This window comes from Brachyhypopomus gauderio, chromosome 1 (genome assembly GCF_052324685.1).
Source record: "Brachyhypopomus gauderio isolate BG-103 chromosome 1, BGAUD_0.2, whole genome shotgun sequence".
Taxonomy (NCBI): Eukaryota; Metazoa; Chordata; class Actinopteri; order Gymnotiformes; family Hypopomidae; genus Brachyhypopomus; species Brachyhypopomus gauderio.
Window position 1 is genome coordinate 8,425,490 of NC_135211.1, and position 20,058 is coordinate 8,445,547.

At 39.7% G+C, this 20,058-nt stretch overlaps 2 protein-coding genes across 3 annotated transcripts in view; both read right to left on the bottom strand.

Moving 5' to 3' along the window:
• Positions 1-1,327: 1,327 nt before the first annotated feature.
• The window catches only part of LOC143481987 (homeobox protein Hox-C5a-like), a 51,384-nt gene continuing 32,653 nt past the window's right edge, over positions 1,328-20,058 (bottom strand). For both annotated transcript variants that reach the window (XR_013122137.1, XR_013122129.1), the window contains exon 2: positions 1,328-1,611. The gene's annotated coding sequence lies outside the window, so the exon portion shown is untranslated. The remainder of the gene's footprint in view (positions 1,612-20,058) is intronic.
• LOC143526627 (homeobox protein Hox-C4a-like) lies at positions 15,371-17,303 on the bottom strand. Its single transcript, XM_077021133.1, has 2 exons — positions 16,723-17,303; positions 15,371-16,193 (listed from the first exon to the last, which is right to left on the bottom strand). Exons 1-2 carry the CDS (start codon positions 17,153-17,155, stop codon positions 15,817-15,819), a joined length of 810 nt encoding a protein of 269 aa, XP_076877248.1. The 5' UTR covers positions 17,156-17,303; the 3' UTR covers positions 15,371-15,816.

Consider the following 20,058-nt stretch of genomic DNA (forward strand, 5'->3'; position numbering starts at 1 on the left):
GTGAAAGGAAAATCAATTAATGTATTTTCTATAAAGTGATTTTCTTTTTCGACATTCAATCTCACTGATAAACCTTCCATTAAAATGCTAGACTGTTAATTTCTTTGTCAGTCGCCAAACTTACAAGGTCAGCATGGGATCAAAAAACTATTTTCTCCATTGGAGGAACAGTGTTCAGTTAAGCCTGTTGCTCTTATAGTATGTGTCAGGAATGACACCTGATAGCCATCCAGACTCAGCTGTTCCTTATCAACACGCCCACATTCCTGGCATTCTTAAACACATCCGTCTCACTTCCTAGTCGCGAAGTATTGCCAACTATGTCTATGTCTATTCTCCTGTGTACCGACATCTGCCTGTTCCCTAGACCTCGTCTCCTGCCTAGCCCTTTGGTGCCTTACAGACTCTGCCTTCTCGTTACAACCTCGGACCAGATTGACCACTCCCAGCCAATTACACTAGATAAACCCTGTTCATGGATTGATAACTCGCATTCTCTTGTATCTATCTGCCAAATAAAAAGCATTGTGCTTTTGCACAAGGATCCCTCTTTATCTCCTCCATTCGTTACAGTATGGATGTTTTCGCATGCTCTTTGGCAAGAATAAAACTGATTGAAAAGTTGAGCTGTTTAATGCAAGTTGAGATTTCCATTATTCCTGAACAGCCTATTGACAGGCATTTTTTTATTTTGTGTGGTGTCTTCAATTGATTAAAGGACCCATTGTTCTTACTGCATTTCCCATATTTGAGAGACTGCTTAGTTTGATTCAGCTCAGTTTGTATAGCATGGACGCGTACATGTTTCTGGAGGTATTGGATGTTCCTGTCCATCTCATTTCTGCTTCATGGTCCACGTATGATTGAAGAATTCCCAGGAATTTGTAGCAGTACTCAATGTCTTTTATATGGTCTTGTGGTAGTTCAGTTCCTTCTGCCCTGATTACTTTTCCTCTTTTTATGAGCCAAACGCACTCCTCCAATCTGAATGACATTCTAATGTCCTTGCTGTAGATGCTGTTCAGGTAGATCAGTGATTCTTGGTGATATCTTTGCTTACATCCGGACAGGATTCAAGCTTATGTAGAACAGTGGGAACAGTGTACTGTATCTCCTTGCTGTACACCACACTTAAGCACACCTGGGCAATTTTCTTCAAGACAGCTTCTAGTTCTGTGCTTCATTGTTCCACTGAGTTCTGTATGAAAGCTCTAACAGTAGTATTGACCACTATACAGATCTATATATATATATATATATATATATATATATATATATATATATATATATATATATATATATATATTATGTATATATGTAGGCTATGTATACACAAATCGAAGCAGAGACAAGAGAATGTACAGACTGTGCAAAATTGCCTCCTGAGACATTTGAGTACCTTGTAACAGAGTTTGAATTGAAGGGCACCAGGGGGTCCTGGATCCCCCACATGAACAAAAGAATGTCTGATAAGTGAAGTTGAACTGATGGGGTCCACTCTATTTTCTTCTTTAATGTTAGGATTCATATGGAGCACTTATCTTCTTTTCCACATTTTCACTGTCAGCATTATATTACTCCCTTTGGATTTACAGTTATTTGCGTGCCATTCTGCAAAGAACAAGAAAGAACAGTCATCAACTGGCTTCCTGCCTAGAAAGTGCAAACCAAAAATTGTAATTTCTCTTGCTTTTATAAAACTTTTCAGTTATATAGTTTGTTGAACAGCTGCTAGACATTTTGGAATAACTAACATTTATCAAGAAAAAAATTAGGGCTGGCTAGCTGGCTAGGCAAAATTAGCTATCCATATTAAATTAGACTACTTTCACCTGATCAAGATAAGTCATGATGTGATCATGCATTCATGTAATGTTTAATGTAGAAACGTCATAAATCACATTTTAATCTGTGTTGATCAGTCTATTACTACTAGCTTAATACTGTTGTCTTAGCTGTTCAATGATTTGTTGGCAACAGCTGGCATTGCTTTATATGCATACTTTATGGGTCTCTCTTGTGGATCTCTATTAACATGTAAAGGTTAATGTGTCCAGCTAGCATTCAGATGTTGTTATGGGTTGGAGGACTACCCATAGCAAGCCATATTGCAGTAATCAAACATCACGATAGAAGATGCAGAAAACTGCAGTATTAATATGTGACAATCCCAAAACATTCAAAGTACTGAGATTAAAAATAATGGAAATATAGAAAGGCGACACCACAGTTGTCCCAGTGGTGCTAGGAGTAGTACCTGGGGCTGTGACCTATAAATGTAACCATACACTAAACTTTTAAAAGACCTTTAAAGAGTAAAGTCTGACAACCTCACATATGATTTAGCAAAAATTGGGGATCTTGCAGGTTCACTGTCTGAAAGACTGTGTCACGCTTGGCTCCGCCCTCCTCCTGTCCGCCACACCTTCTTTGTAATTATCCTGCCGTTATTTGCCTTCTCACCTGTTTCTTGTTTGTTTCATTATTGTCTGGTATTTAGTTCCTGGTTTTCTGTGTTCTCATCGTGGGTTATTGTGTGTGTTTGCTACCTGGTGGTTTAGTTCTTGTTAGTCCGATTGTTAGCTCTAGTTTCATGTTTAAAAGCCTTGTAAGTGTTTGTATTGGTTAGTCTTGTCTCCTTGTATGTTTCAGCTTTAGTTACTCCTAGTCGTGCAGTCTCTGTTCATTCTTAGTTTATCCTGGTGTTTGCTTTGTGATCTGTTACGTTGTCTTACTCTGCCTGTCTTCGTGTCGTTTAGTCTAAGCTTCTGTGTTTTTTATTCAAGTTCCCGATGGTTTTCCCCCGTGTTTAAGTATTAGTGGTCTAGCGTTTTTGGTCGTTGTGGTTTTGTATCTCTTGTTTACTTTAGTCTCTGCTGTGTTTCAATGTACCTTGTATTATTTCAGAATTCTTATTTACATAAACGTATTTTCCTTTCATAGTCGCTGTGGTTCGTTGTATTCATTCGTTCGTGTTTCAGTTTAGAGTTTGGTATGCCTCGTAAGTCGCGCACTCTCCGTGTGGGCGCGGTTTCTTTAAAGGAGACTAGCTCCGCCAAGGTAGCGGTCCACTCTTCACCGCAAATGTGTCCGACCCCGACTCCCACCGCATTACAGACTGCAACTAGATTCCTCTTGATGTTGTTTACCACTGTGCTCCTGTTGCAAATGTCCAAGAAGATACAACAATGGAGCAGACACTTTTGCTCACAGCTGTTCTTGTGTGCACAATTATTCTGGATGTGATGGTGGAGGGGAGGACTCATGCTTCTGGATGTGATGGTGGAGGGGGAGGACTCATGCTTGGTGCTTGATTTTAAGTGTCATGTGACTATTTGCATGAGCCAAAACTAAAATATCATGGTGGAAGTTCCTTGCAAGTTTGGGGCTACATTTCAACAAATGGAGTTATAAATTTTATCAGGATTAATGATGTGCTCAGTGCTGAGAAATACTAGAAGATACTTATCCATCATCAGTATCATCAGGGACGTGTCTGCATCAGAAAAACAACCCCAAATGTATAGCCAATGTTACCGAGAACATTATGTTCAGAGTAAAGAAGAAAGAGTGATGCAAGTGATGTAGGGTTACTCACAAATTCAGTGTCGTGAGACACCTGTTTTTCAATAGTGACTAAATGTGTAAACACACCCCTGTATAGGTGCCCTTGGTATGATCCATTATGTTCATGTCTATTGTCCTATTTATTGTTGATGTGTTGCCTCTCCCTCTGGTTAGCTCTCCTGTGTAAGTCTACACCTGCCCCTTGTTATATCAGGGTATTTAAACTGTTTTGCTCTCTAGTTCTTGGTCTTTGTATATGTACGTGTCTTCTTTTATGTCAGTGTTATGGTAAATAATTGTTCTCTCTCCTCCAACCTCGGGGTCGAGACAGAGGATCCTGAGTTGCCCTTGCTACAAGGACGCAAGATTCCCCCTGGAATATTTTTTTGGGGGAGGGGGGTGTGATGAGCGGAGGGAACCTGCTGGAAGTGTGAATGTGTTCCGCTGGGGTTTGGGGGAGGCTGTTGGCTTGATTGGTCGCCTTGGTAAGGTCGACTGTGTTCATGTCTGTTGTCCTATTTATCGATGATGTGTTGCCACTCCCTCTTTTAACCCCTTGTGTTTTGCCCTCTTGTTGCCGGCCTTTGTACACTGTAAAAAAAATTTCAAGTCTCACCAACTAAAAAAATCTCAGTGACCCGTTGCACCTAATTTTTTTTAGTTGGTCTAATTTAAGCTCTGCAAATTGCAAATTTTAAGTTCTGCTGACAACTACAGAATTCAGTCTAATTAAAGAAAATAAGTTGAGCCAACAAAATGTTATATATTAACCAAATACACCTAGTGAGTCCAACAAAATGTTTTATGTTGTTCCAGCTACAATTGTTTAGTTCAGGTAATTATTCATTAGTATCCTAGTTGCCTGAACTATACATTTTATGCTTTATGAAGTAAATTCAAAATATACAGAATTAAGTAATTGTGCATTTTATTTGCATGTCAAAAAGTAAACATAAAATATTACCAAACAGGCATATGAGAGCTGCTTTATAAATGTAACAAAAATTGAAACGTCGTTGAGTCAGGAGGACAAGAATGAGCCATGACACCAACGTTAGCTCAATGCTATTTATTAGCAATACACTAACGGCAAAAACACACTGGTTCTAAGGGAGGGGGGACACTAACACGCATACAACACACATCCAGGGAAACGGGAGAACTGACCGCGGAGCTGTACGTGGTTGGAAAAAGTAAAAAAAGTACTTTATTCTAAAAAAGTACTTAATTAGAAATCGATTGGGCTTCAACAAATCCTTAATTACTACGCAGATCTAGCTAGCTAGGTAGCTAACGTTAGTCCGCATGCTAACAGTTTGCCGACGTGAGGTAGTTAAATTCCAAACGGTCAGTTAACTCGTAACGGTTAATTAACCATTAATCGGTAGCTTGTCCTTGCCAACCACAACAGTATTAACACTAACATTACTAAACTCATAGCAAAGTTAAACACTGAAAACCAAATTGTTGGCTTAGCTCTAGTTTTGATAACACATTTTTGGAAAATATGTTGAAATACGACCTAGTTCAAAATTCAAACTCAACAAACACCACCAAGTTGGTTGTGTTAGCGTAGTAAAGATCCACATTAACTTCACTCAGTGAACATTTGAAGTCCTCTTGATAAATGGTGAAACGCTGGGTCTTCATTTTAGTTTTGGTGCAGAAGGCGCCAAGAAAATCTTCTCTCGAGCATGCGCATTAGTTTCACCACTACCACTATTGCTCGCCCAACACAGTTTTTTACTTTGGACTTGACAAGTTGACTGAGAACCATAATGCTCATCCACTGAACACAAAATATTAAGTTGAATGGTAAAAATGCAGCAGCTGATGGCACAACTCGTTTTTTGTTTTTGGAGTAACTATTTTTATGTTTCATGCTTTGCCCACATAAATTTTTATATTCACAGAACATAAGCAAACAAAGATTTTTTTTACAGTGTATGTGTACGCAGGCCCGTTGACAGTCTTGCTGCCCCCCGGTTTATGTCATTTGAATTTCCTCTGTAGCTGACAATCCTTGTGTTAGGTCACATAGTATATAATATAGCCACACATCAAAGCTGTTTCTGACAGCTGACTGGTTTATACTTGACGTGTCACGAGCGGCGCGAGGGTTCGCGCGGCGAAAATGACGTAATCGCAGTGGCACCGCCCGTGCGCGAGGGCCTCACACGCTGTCGATTCGCGAGGTCGTGCACCTCTCGACTTTTGTAACTTCGTGCGCGCCGCGCGTCAGAGCAATGAACAAAGTCATGTTTGCAGGGTTCATACACCTTTACAAGGTGGAATTAAAGAACTTGTATGTCACTTTAAAGGTCCATTTCAATATTTCCCAGCACGTTAAACTTAATTAAGTTAAATATTTATACATATACTCGAAATGACTCGAAATTATTTGCTTTTAATCACATTATTTAATGGTGATTTATTTTCAAATCGCCCAATCTTTATGTCTTCACGTTCTCTCATGTTTCTTCCTGGAATTACAAGAGGCTCGTATTTGTTAACGTAATACAAGAGAACTGTTCAGTCAGACAGATATTTGTTGTGAAACGAAGTAGTTACAATTTCAAGCGTTTTCAAGTGCTTTAGCCTAAATTCCAGCACTTTTCAAACCTGGAACACAATGCAACATTAAAATAGTCAGGTAAATGTTTTTCCTTTCTTTTCTGCGCTCCAGATTTCTGTATTTACTTTAACTATCCACCACTGTATTTCCCGCTGTTGGGCGGGTACCAGTCGGCTACAGTCATGCTGGATCAAACCATTTTTCAGTGGGAGGCGGGGGTGTATGCACTTAATGGAAAATATGCAGATAGGTACAAAACATATATATTTTAGCAAATGAGCTTATTTTGAGTACAGAATTTTATATTAATGAAAGATTTCAAGATTATATTTAAAATTATAGACTTTAAACAAAAAATAAATTGCTGGGCTCTTTGATGGGCCCCCCTGGCCCTGGGGCCCGGGACAACAGACCTGGTTGTCCCCCCCTGTCGACGGGGCTGTGTGTACCTGTATTCGTTTTTCAGTGTCACGGTAAATAAATGTTCTGTGTTGCACCACTCTCTTGGCTACTCGCTCCCGTTTACTGTGAGACCAATTTAACCAGCACTTACCACAATACATTAATGAGAAAACAAAGTGAGCAGGCATGTAATAAATAAAAACATTTTCAGTCCAACTCATTGTCATGATTAAAGTGCAGCTTTAATTTCTGTAACATGTTCCATAGTGTGACGCTGTGGTGCTGGAGGAAGTAGGAGGCACGACTAGCATCTTGTGGTGAACACAGAACATTTATTTCCATTCAATAACGTGAAGCTCCGGGTGGAGCGCGAGCAGCATACACCCAACACTCACGCAGACACGGAACTTTGGACAAAGACGAGCACACGACACTGCGCGAACGCACATTAAATAGGTGAATTACACAGACCCACGTGACCTCGAGACAAGGCACAGGTGTAACAAACGAACACGCTCTCAAACGACCCACACCCACGGAAGTACAAACATTGGCTGTGTTCGAAATAGTCTACTACATACTACTGGCATACTGATCGAGCCCCAAATCAGTATGTCGTATGCAGTATGTGACCAAAATGAAAATTTCCAGTACGCGAAACATACCCGGATGACTTACTACTTCCGCAAAATATTCCAGTACGCGAACAGAGCTATCTTCGTGGTGTACTGCATCCCATCATGCAACGCTACGTTCACGTGACCCCGTAGTGTGCCTTTTGTCGCATACTGGAAACTGTACTGCATACTACTACGAGGACCAGTATGCAGTATCCAGTATATACCTAGTCCGGTATGCAGTATCCAGTATGTAGTAATCTATTTCGAACACAGCCATGGACAAAACTGCACGCAGACAACGTAACGGCACGCCCACAGGGACGGGTCCGGAGCTGTTCCGTAACACATAGCAACATGAAATTTAATAGAACTAATTAAATATTATTAAGAAATGTATTAAGATAACTAAATGTGCTGCTACTAATACTATAGCATATTCTGCATAAACAGTGTAAACAGTGACTGGGGTTGAAGTTCAGAGAATTGGCATTAATTTGAGCTTATTTTATATTTATATAGCACTTTGCTTTCACAGCTGATGAAAGACCATTGTCTGAAACATCCTGTTTCTCTAGAAACTGTACTTTTTAAAATATAATTTATATAATATTAAATCTCTCTCTCTGTCTTTATGCATATATATAACCCCCACTTTTCATTTTAGGGGACCAAAATATTTAGCTTATAGGCTTTCTGGTTTCTTGGACAGCTGCATGCTGGTGTATAAGTGTTAAGAAAATATGTAGATATGGACATTTGCATCTAGAATCTGCATCTGGAATCTGTTACCATTGTCTCTGCCAAACTAAAGATGCATCACATGTAAAGCTGGTGTCACGTTACAGCCTATTTGGTTTGCCTATTTAATGTGAGTTCGCGCAGTGTCCCGTGCTCGTCTTTATTAGAGTCATTTACGTCTGTGTGGTCATGTTATACGTGCGCTGTCTGTGCTTTAATAAACGTGACGTTAGTGGTCAATGTTGGATTCTTTGCCTGGTCCTTCTCCCTGCACCGTACATCACAGCTGGGCATCATCAGAATAAATGAAACGTTCAAACACGCAAGTCTGCACTCAAGAAAAGACTGAGTAGGAGATTATAATTCTGTTTTTTTTATATTAATTACCTGTTAACTGACAACATGTACAATGTGATCTCCTATGCTCAAACCTGTGCTAATTAACCACATTGGAGCTAATTGCTAAATTGAGTGAGGACAACATGTAATGTCCTTGTGGGTGCAGACATCTGTGCTTGTCTCTGTTAGGGTGCTGGCCTTACCCGCTGTCAGATACCAGTACTCGGCGATGGAGAACACATGAACTTGTGTATTTTGTGGTTATTTGTCTTGTTTAGTTTAGTCCACACCTCCCTCAGGTGGTGTGCATTAAACATCAGAAGTCACACCACCTGGGAGTTATTTGATTTTGTTCAGACTTACTTAATACTCTTGTTATGTTTTGTGCCCTTTGTCAGTCATTGTTACATTATATGGCTTCTTTCATTTGTATTAGTACAATTATGATTTTTCTTTCATTTCCATTAAACACTTCAGTTGTAGTTGTACCTCACATTCTTTGCCCATGGCAGAATGACCATCCATTTTTCCTTTTCGTAGGGAAGCATGAGTGTCTGTGTGCAGTATTTTTCTCACTCCATGGGTGATCTCGGGATTCAGTGCCCTCGTTGTTTAGCACCATCCACTACCTGATTGATGAGGTAACAGGGCACTGCTGTGGTGTTGGGCTGATGTGAGGGCCCTGCTGTGAGGCCACCCAGACAGTGTGCTTCGGGAATGTTAAGCTATGATGCCAGGCTGCTGTCTCTACTGGGAATAGAGGGAAGAGCCACTACCACAACCACCAGTGCTAACTGGTCCATGCCTAACCATTATGTGAGGGGACAAGTCAGTTTGGATAGAGCGCCCAGCAACATATCTAACTGTGTGCTGTGTTTTTGCAGGCTTGCGTATGGTGGTAGTTGCAGCTCCAGTGGTAACAACAGCCAGCTACGCCAAGAGGTGCCCAGCCAGACTGTAAAGGTCTTCCAAAGCTGGATAAAGGCAACCATCACTCAGGCTGTGAGAGGAGCCCTGTCAAAGGAAGGGGCTCCAGACGGTTTGAAGGGTGATGTTACCACCCTGCTGAGAGGAGGTCCAAGCCGGCGAGGAGCGGCGACCTCCTTGTATGGGACCGGGAGGGTCCCATCCACCTGAAAGGAGTGTGGTCTACTGCCTGATTAATGAGGGACCCAGGGAGGGGCCAGTGTTGGGCTGATGTGAGGGCACGGCTGAGAGGAAGGGGCGAGGTGCTGCACCTCCAAGGGCAAGTATAGAAGGACTTCACAGAGAAGGGCCACCATGGTATAAAAGACCAAGTGGCCTCTATGTACTGGACACTCGGTGACGTAACGTGTCTGTGCTGCAGGCACAGGTGGGTACAGGCCCTGTTGCACTCCGTCCCTCCCACCCTTTCTTGTTATGTTGCTGCCATAATGCTCGTGGGGGTGTGCACTTTTGGAAAGGGGAGTGGGGGGATTGTGTGGCATTGGACGTCAGTAGTCACACCACCTGGGGTTTATTATGTAATTATGTTCAACCTTATTTAAGCCCTATTTTGTTATGCCTCCGTAGTCGGGCATTGTTATGCTACATGGCTTCTTTTGTTTGCATTGGTGCCCTGTTCAGCTAGAGATCTGCGTGTTTGCTTCCTTCTTCTCTTATGCTCATGTCCTTTCCCCTGACAGTCTCAAAAGCTTTGTGGGTTTTTTTTTATGGAGACCCAGTACACTACTGAGGTTGTAAATAGTAGTGGAACACTGTAGTGTTTATTTTTATTTGTTAATTTGTCCTAATTAATGGTCCCTGAAGTGGTGATGGGGGAGGTGGGGGGGGGGGGGGGGGGGTTAAATGCTCCTTTATGATTCCTCTGTTCAGCCAATGAATGCAGCCTATAGGCACAGGACGAAGATAGGACTCACATGCATCTGTAATGCTTCAGATATTATCTCTTGCACATTCAGGCAATCTTTGGCACTGGCAACACAAACAAGTCTGGGGTGGGCCTGCTGTGCTGACCTATTAAATCATGCTGCTACATTACATTTTACAGTTTCCCATTGTTACTGCTTGGAAAATGGGCCTGTCATTTCTTTATGAATGTGTACTATTAGACGCTTACAGATAAATCAGGAAAACTGAATTTGGTGTTTGTTTCTTCTCGAGGCAAATTTAAAATGTTACGATTTCCTGCAATGAGTGGATTAGTGTAAGCGTAAAGTGTCAACTTTTCTTTTACCTGTCTGCATAATGCACACTGGGACAATATGTAAACCTCCATTTACGCATCCTCAGTGATTACACTCTGGACCCAGGCCAGAGACAGGATTGGGTGGGGGGAGATTCAGAAGCAGTTTTGAAAGGTGGATTTATACTTTTATTATACTGTGATCCAGTAGCGAACCGTGACCTTTAAACCTGGGCCCGCTACCCCCCCCCCCCTCCCCCCCGAAATTATTTTTTTCCTTTCTTAATAAACTAAATAAAGAAAAACTGAGACGACAGTACAGCTTTAAAAACGCAATAAACAATAATATCTGTACTAGATAACATCTTAAGCAAAATAAGTTTCCAAACAAAATAAGGTTCACAGCTCCGTGGTTCTCGGAAGCGGAATATGTAAACAACGCGCACGAGGACGTCAAAGGGATGAATCGAAACTAGCTAGCGATGGTGCTAACGACAGCTAGCGTCGCCACAGCGGGCGGAAATTATCATACAGTTAAGCCCGCCCACTAAGAGAGAAGATATGATTGGTCAATTTTGCTGTCATTTGAAACTGGTATTGTGCTGAATTATAACTGCCAGGCCCTCTGTAAACGAACAGCGGGCATCACAGTCCTGATAGGGGGAGACACAGGCTCACAGGCTTCCACTCAACCCCTCACCTTCCAACACAGATTGAATAGACACGGGTGAATATTTTATTTGCTTATATTTTTGTAATTGTTTAGATGTCGAATGTCAAACTGTAAGTAGATAAAATAAAATTGGATAATTATATATATAATGCTTTAAGAATATTTTAGGCCCTCTGAGAGGGCGTAGAGGGCCCTGACGGTTCCCCACTGCTGTGATCTTAGTGTAATCTACTGTGAAGTATTTTCAAAATGTTTTCAGAATGAAACAGAATTATAATAATAGTGGTATACTGCCACACTATTAAAGAGTTAAAGAAGCCTACACAGTATGACTTTTCTGATATGATTGAGGAATTACTGCATTATGAATAGACAAAACTGACACAAACTATTACCACCTTCAAAGTGAGATGTTCAATTGAGTTCTTTTGTGCATAATATAAATGTGGACCTCTTTTGCTTTCATCGAGCATGTAAACTGGAAAACGGTTTCCTAGCGCTGATATAGCGACGCTTCAGTAGCACGCGCGCACATTTCCAATTTTTTATTTGGCCAAACTTCCAATTTTTTAAGTTATTGAATTGACCTGAACAAATGAGCTGTCAAATAGAGCTTTGTTACAAACGACTAAGCAACGCCTAAAGAGGATCTGATTTAGTGTTTTTTTTTTGGCTTTCATAATATTTACATTTAGTTTAGGTTGTTATTCCAATCTTTAATTGGAAAACATAAAGGTCACTGAGATACTCCCGTGCATACTGGGTAGCACACTAAATAAACTGCATGTAAATTATTTTGATTTTTCCGTTGCGTCCTCATTAAATTCCTCCGCGAGACCCAAGTATGTCTCGCTGCAAACGTTCGTAACTCTAGGCTACTTCGTAACCTCGTACTTACGAATATTCATAAATTTACGAGTGTTTCCCGAAACTCTTCGTAACTTACGTCGTTCTTATAGTCGTTCGTAAGTTAAGAATATCCGGACCCATTCGTAACTCACCAAGTTCTTCTTAAGCTCACGTGCAGTTCTACCTTAAAAAGCATAGAGGCGCTAATTTCACTCGCGCTGGTTTTTAGCACGACATTACAACATTTGCGTTTATGTGTGTAATTAGTATTTTCTTTTGAAGTAATTACATCGCATATAGCCTACTACATTAAGTGTCAACAAAAATCAAATGTACTACTTTACCAACCATTAGCTGATATGTTCCCAATATTTAATTAATTCTCTCCGTTCATCATCGTGCAGTTAATAGTGTTTCAGACTTTCACAATTAATATATTATTGCAAAGAAATAGCTACAGGTTTACCTATTAAGCTTGTTTTATCTTAACCAATAAAACTGATTGATTAATCGGTAGCACATATAAGTAACTTGGATTAGGCTAGCAATTGTGCTTGTGTGATGAACATGGCAGATCTTCAAAGAGTATTGGCTTTGAATAGAAGACATAATTTAAGAAGACGACGTAATCCACGAAGCCATGTAGTTCGCTCGAATGCAGAATTTTGCCCTTAGCCCCACGATGCAGTTACTGACAGCCCTCCGATTTTATGCCACAGGTGGGTTTCTGCAGACTTGGTGATACCGATGGAGGGCTTTTGGGAAACACAACATTGGCGTCCGGTCCAACCCCGGTCCAACCTTTAATCTTTTAGGTCTAAGTTTACGCGAGACTTTGTTCTTGATGTTGGAAGATTCGTCCTCCCGAATCCTGACATTGCCACGCTAAACATTGGCAATTCGCATTCCTGTCGCAAACAGTTTTGCGATGTCTTAGCATTTTAGCCTTAACTGGCGATATTGCGATGAATAAATATTGGAAAAGATGTTACTAGCTTAATACATTTGTTGCAGTTTTTCCAGCCCAGTTGCTAACAAACTGTCTAACATCAACCATACTCATTAGTAAAAAGTATTTCCTCCATTTGGGTTCTTCAATACTGCTATACAAAGTCTCGTCCCGTTAGGTCAACATGGACAAAGCAATGGCTTTATGGGTCGAGGATGCGAATTCGCGTGTCAAAGTTCACCAAACTTTAACTCGGCGCGAAATCATTCAGCGCTGCGAATTCAAATGAAAACTGGCGGTCACCGAACGCGAGTAAAATCTATCTTGCAAAAAACACTAACTTAAATGTGAGTGGGGAAGTTGATAAAGTAATTCACTTCGTGTCGACTTTATAAAGGTGAAACCCCGCGATTTCGTGAAACTTGGACCAATTTTATTGGCGTGAGCCAATAAAAAAGCAGGCGGGGCTATCGTCGCCTCTTTCCGAAAGAAAAAAATAGCTAGCCACGACAGTCCTCTGCTCATTCTTTAACACAATCACAGGACCACTAAACCAGATAGTGTTGAAGAACATGAAAGAACACCCTCCAAAAATACAAAGTATCAGGACCACCCATAATCGCCTAATTTTATTCTACCAATGCAAAATAAATAAACAAATAAATAATCAAACAATAAAAAACATTTAACGGATGAATTATAATGGTGCAAGTTGTTTAGGATATTGTTAAATGTTGTTTTATGTTGGGTGTTTTGCCTACAACGCTAACAACATTTCCTAATAAACGATACACGGTAGTTAAAATGGTTTAGAAATTGACATTTTGGTTGTATTTCTCTAAGTATTATCCCACTGTAAAATGTCACTTAAATTCGTCTTCGCAGAAAGACATTAAAACCTAACTGTGCGTAAAGCGGTAAGTCGTTTTATCACTCATATTGGCTATATTATATTTAAATGGAGTTTAACAAAACTGGGCTACATATCTATCCTGTTTTGCCTTTTTGGATTCAGTAACCTGACCCAATGTATGCTGTAGCCCATGCGTTTTCTTTTGTCTGGTTATATAGGAAACACTGAACATTATAATCATATTAGTCTAGATTTTAAGTGCCCCTTTTCAGAAGACAATGGAAATTATTAAGCTCTTTGCATTCTTTTCCTACAAATGGAGCTCAGTGTACCATATGTCTGCCAGGACATTTTCTTTTTGTTGTTAGATCTGGCTTTCTTGGCTTAAGTATGGTGACATCCATCCTGTTTGCCAGACACCAGCGCATAATTTAAGTCTTTGGAATTCTCTAAATTCCTATCATTGCGCAGAAGTATGCAAAATCGAAATGGTCACTCGCAGCATAAACTTTTTACAAGCTCAGATACATTAACATTTTTAAATGCCTTCCACACATGCTTCCACACATTTAAATGCTACTATCATCATTAAAGTTAGAATCCACGGTGCAGCAAATTACTATGGCAGAAAATGTTTATTTAAGCTCAGTCAGCTACAGTGCGTTAATGTATGTAATGTAAAATAGATTTCCACTAAACAATCTATAACTGACTATGACGTTCTTTAAAAAATATTGTCCACACGCACACATCCAAACGCAACCACAGTCAGTGTGGTGGGTAACATCTTTGAAAAGGTCAACAACCATTAGCTAGAGACACTTGGCCTCAAGTTGAACCCAGGTCCTACTCATCATCTATCTGAAGAATTCCTTAGACGAGCTTCTTGGTGCTTTACATGACGCAATGATCGCCCAGAAGTAGCTGCCTTTGTAATGGTATCTGTAGTTGGTTTTCCACAACTATGGTGCTCGTCTTTAATAAGCACATATTTAATGAACAAGCGTCTAATATACATGAACATGCGTCTAATATAATATGACTACAAACTACAATGAATAATAAAAATAATAATAATAATAATAATAATAATAATAATAATAATTATTATTATTATTATTATTATTATTATTATTATTATTATTATAGTGATAATAATAATGCTACATTTCCTTCGGGATCAATAAAGTATCTGTCTATCTATCTATCTATCTATCTATCTATATATATATCTATCTATCTATCTATCTATCTAATAATAATAATAATAATGTATTATTATTATGATTATTATTATTATTATCACTATTATTATCATCATTATCAATATTGTAAATGTTGTTTTTGGTGTTGCTGTTATTGTCGTGTAAAACGTATCTAATAATAGACTATTCGAATTGGGTGTAAATCACCCCTGAAACAGTAGCGTTTTCTTAATGTAAGGAGCACTTCTGAACGTATTTTTTAAAGCAGAAGCTATTTGGATTTCCGTTAGATATTTTACTGACGTGAAATTACATCCAACAAATGTTTATTATTAAATTTCTTCTGGAGTGTAAATAGTCACTCCTCAATTCTGAGTGTAAATTATTTCATTTCCATTTGAGGTACTTCTTTTTTTACAAGTAATGAGCCTCACACTTGAAACCATTTTATTGACCACAATCAGTTACATCGCAAAAACATAAACTTAATTTGAGGTTTTCTACAAATTACAACAACGACCTCACGTACAGCCTCCTCTATGCATCTATCACAAAACACACCTAGCCTAATTGAAATTTTCCTTAAATGTTCTAAAAGTCTAGAAGTTTTGTAAGCTCACTACATTGGACATCGAACATTTTCTTACATAAATATGAGATGTAAGAAACAAGAATAATAAATACGTTTAATAAATTAACCCTGGCATCCGAACAATCCTAAAGTTAATTGTGATAACCCATGGAACACATAACCTACATTTTAATTAAAAAATGTGGAAACTTTTTTTAACTAAAGACAATACGTCGTCATGATGACTGATGTATAAAATGCGTTTGTATAAAGGCAATTTTGTTCTTTTGTCCTTAATATATATCTTTTTAAAGTCTTGTAATATCCTGGTCTCGAGCGATAACGGACACCCGAGAGCGTCCTTCGGGGCCCAGACCGCTGTCACTCCCAGCAGTCACAGTGCTGCAGACAGCGGTGGCCGTGTTGCTGGTTGAGTTTGAACCAGAAGAGGTCGGTCGAATTTTGGTGTTGGGTAATCTATGATCTTTTTTCCACTTCATCCTGCGATTCTGAAACCAAATTTTTATTTGCCGCTCAGAAAGGACCAGGGCATGGGCGATCTCAATCCGTCTTCTTCGCGTTAAGTAGCGACTATAGTGGAATTCTTTCTCCAGTTCTAAAATCTGCTGCCGGGTATAAGCCGTGCGGGACCGTTTGGGCTCAGATCCATTGAAACAGGAGCTCACTGAGAAAACAAGCAGGTAAAATAAGAGGAGGGTGAAAATACGTTTTCTGGGGGCAAGACGTTGAGATCCAATATGATAATTACATCTAAAAGTAAACTAGAGTTTCGCCATTTATTCTGTTTTTGTATTCACATAACCACAGACTTGACCTGCGTAAACGAAAGATAACCTACTGAGAATGTCGCAAAAATATAAATCTAACATTACAAATATTGGGGTTTTGTCTAATCCTAGAGTCTCTCTCCGCCTCCTCTCTCTCTTCTCCGATACACTGCCCAGAGTAGTGCCTCTGCAGTAAAATTTATGGCGAGTGTAATTGCCAGTACTCAGTCGTAAATCCGCCTCGTATGCGTTGCTTCAAAGGACTTCTCTCTTATATCGTCAACATCATAGCCAGCATGACTGGTAATGGCAAACAGTCGAGGTAAAGTAATGGGACCGGGACAGAGCAAAACGTGCAGAGAGGGAGACCGAGAAGGAGAGTTGTCGCTATGGGATAGCAATAACAATTACATAGGCTATGCCTACCCGCACTGGCGTGGATTTTCTTCATCCAGGGATAAACCACGGGCTGTTTGGTCGCGGCAGTGTTGTTAGGTAGTTCAGGGGTAGCTTGGATGCAGGGTGGTAGCGCAGCTGTTGGCGCGGAAGGGGAGGTCAGTATCGACGGCAGGGTGTCATGTGGAGCTGCCTGTGCCTTCCCCGCGAGGAGGTCTCCACCACGGGCGAGCCCACGCCTTTGTTGAGGCTCAGACTCAGAAATGCTTTCACAGTTATACCGTCGCTCCTGGTAGGTCACGCGCTGGGGATACGGTTCCTGGTGGCGATGCTGGTACACGGTGTCCTGTCTATAATATTCAGGACTGTGGTCAGTGATATAGTTATTTTGTGAATATTCCTCACAAGGAGGAAATTTAGGATCGATGTAATTAGAGTCCATCAAATACAAGCTCATGATCATTAATTTCGAGAGTGAGAAATAAATTTTCCACCTTTGTCGTTTTTCTGCTGTATAAAGCCCTCCTACCAGTGAGGGGACCCGGTAAAGTTACTTTTACCACGTGACTTAATAGTCCAATAGCAGCCAGTGAGGTAATTCCTGTACAGAGAACCAAACGTTTATTTGTCTTTTGTATCTTTTGTGTGATATCGAGAGCTGTATTTTAAACTGCCACATATATATATGGAATTACAAAGCGGGACCGTGTGCCTTTTCTTGCCTATTCGTTTATATTAGCCCACCTGTATCTCATGTCCATCGAATAGGCCGAGCAGAATTCAGATTAAAAACAAGACCGACAGAAAGACTAATATTATAGTCAGGGGCGCAGATGGCACTGGGGACGGGGGACGGGGGGGGGGGCATGATTTATATTATTATTTATATCTTATTATTATAAGATTTATATTATATATATATTGTACAGCTTGGTCCCCCTCACTTCAGAATTTCCATCTGCGCCTCTGATTATAGTATGCCTCGTGACTCAATGCTAAGAGTTCTCCGAAGACCCAAAAGTTGACACACTCCAAATGACTACTACTATAATAATATAACAAATATAGTAATAGTAAATAGTAATACTACTTTACACGTAGTTATGATGGAGAGGGACAGTGATTCGCTTCAGATGCCATATTGTCATAAAAGTGCAAATGTTTCTTCTGCGCATTATATTATAGTTTTGTAATGTTTACTGTCACAACTACAATGCCACAGACGATGATAAAACGATGATAAAAATTTCGCAAAACGTAGGATTTGGAATCGCCCATTTAAACCCGTAGATACGAATAAAACATTACACAAATTCGGTTCTACAGGGTACATATACACGACTTAAAACCAAATCGGCCTAGACAAATAGATGCAAACGTCTCCTACCGTTGTTTCACCCCACTTGAACAGATGGAGTGTACTCAATAGTCATACAAATAGTTTCTCTCTCTCTCTCTCTCTCTCTCTCTCTCTCTCTCTCTCGGAAATAATAAAATGGTCTATTTTATTCACGAACATTAGCGTTTTAAATTCTGCTTTTCTTTTTGCTTTAATGTTTACAGCCATACATTGAATTTCTATAATCAGTTTGCTGGATTAATTATTGTAAATCTCCAAATATTATATTACTTATATATTAAACAGCCTACAAAAGATATTATAGAGGACCAGTGACAAAGTGGCAAATGCAATCTACAGTAACATTCATGTTAGTGTCCTCGAACATTTGTTTCTAACATGGTCTCGTTACAGCAAATACGTATGTGAACGAACCAATTCATGTAAAAAGTTGTAAATTATTATCTTATGTACGGCTTAATTTGTGCACAATCCAGCGCCGTCTTTTTCGCTTGTGATCATTTAAATGATCTTTTTAGTGAGATGAGATCACATTTGCTTTTCTATATGTTTCCGTTCGTCTAAGATGCGCCGCGACCATCCCCCACGTCTCTCCCTCTCTTGCTGAGGGCATATTTTAATATTAGACAGCCTGACCGGCGTTTCACCCCAGGATAAGATTTGTTTCAATAGTTCACTGCCAAGGAATTATTGATGAGACACCGTCAATGAAATTTGTCCCTATACAAATGTCATCTATCCTCTTCTCGTCAATAAGAGATTTTACGCTAAGAGTGAATGTAGACTTAGATTACTAGGCATTTAGACCACGATATTTCTGAAATAAAATGTGTATATTCTTCCTCTTCTTCTTCTTCTTCTCATCATCATCATCATGATAGTAGTAGTAGTAGTAGTAGGCGTAGCAGTAGTATTTTAATATATTAATGTATTCTAAGGTAACTTCTTATAGCATAGATAGGACGAATATCTATGCCACATTCTAAACATCAGAACTTCGAACACATCCGAGCTGAATCGTTTATTTAAAGAAAACGACCTGTATAACTCCTCATTCCGTGTTTGCTTATATTACTCTTTGTAAAGCAACTCGGGGCATCATTGCAGGTCGTGTGGTACGAAAGAACGTAGGGGGTCTGTCCTGTTTGAAACCGAATTTCTAATAAATATAATTCCTTTCATGATTTTAGAATAGATTTTATGAACTGTGAGGATGAGATTGGTAGCCACGTGTCACGTTTTAGACAACTCTTGCTGCGCGATTTAACCTATTGGAAATTATTTATTACAGTTCCATTACTACTACACTAATCAGTTGCACGATGCTACATAGGAACATTTGACTGATCTTAACTTTATGAAACTGCTTGAGGCATAACCACAATTATATCTAGTCACTCTGGCATTTTGTTCCAAATTATTCACACAAACCTAGGGTCGTGAAGTTTAATAAGATTAAACAGAATGTTAAAAGCCTAATTGAAACCGATTAACGTAAAAACACCAAAGTATTTCTCAAGGAAACATTAAATTACGGTATTAATTAGCGCCCCGCCCACAACTCCCCACGCGCACCCATCTTCGTCCCAATCCCCGTGGGTGGTAGAAGGGGCAAGTGTCTATTTCATTACTAGCACAAGAAATAAGATTATTAACTTACTTCACCGTGTGGGAGCCATTTGCTGGAGTCGAGTACAGTTCGCGGGTAATTTGGAGAAAGATAATGCCCACTACACACTCGAATTCCACCGTTCATTTAGATAAGCTGTTGTTCACTCGGGTAACATGTTTAATGTAAACATATTAAGGTGTTTGTCAGCTCTGCCTAACCATAAAACTTACTTTAACAGCATCACGTGCTGACCGCGAGCCACTCATGGTCACTGCTCATAGGCCCGGTGCCTTATTCAATTTCCAAAAGTTAAAAAAGTTAAAAGCCCCATACACAGGTTTCTGTCGAGGACAGTTTAAGTGGTAGCAATACTATAAACGTTTTGATATTAATA

Bases quoted from the DNA above. Each gene is read 5' to 3' on its own strand.
- LOC143526627 (XM_077021133.1), bottom strand. From the start codon at position 17,155: ATGATCATGAGCTTGTATTTGATGGACTCTAATTACATCGATCCTAAA. The intron at 16,194-16,722 runs GTAGGCATAGCC...TTGTTTTCTCAG, and splicing joins GAAAATCCACGCCAGTGCGG to TGAGCTCCTGTTTCAATGGA.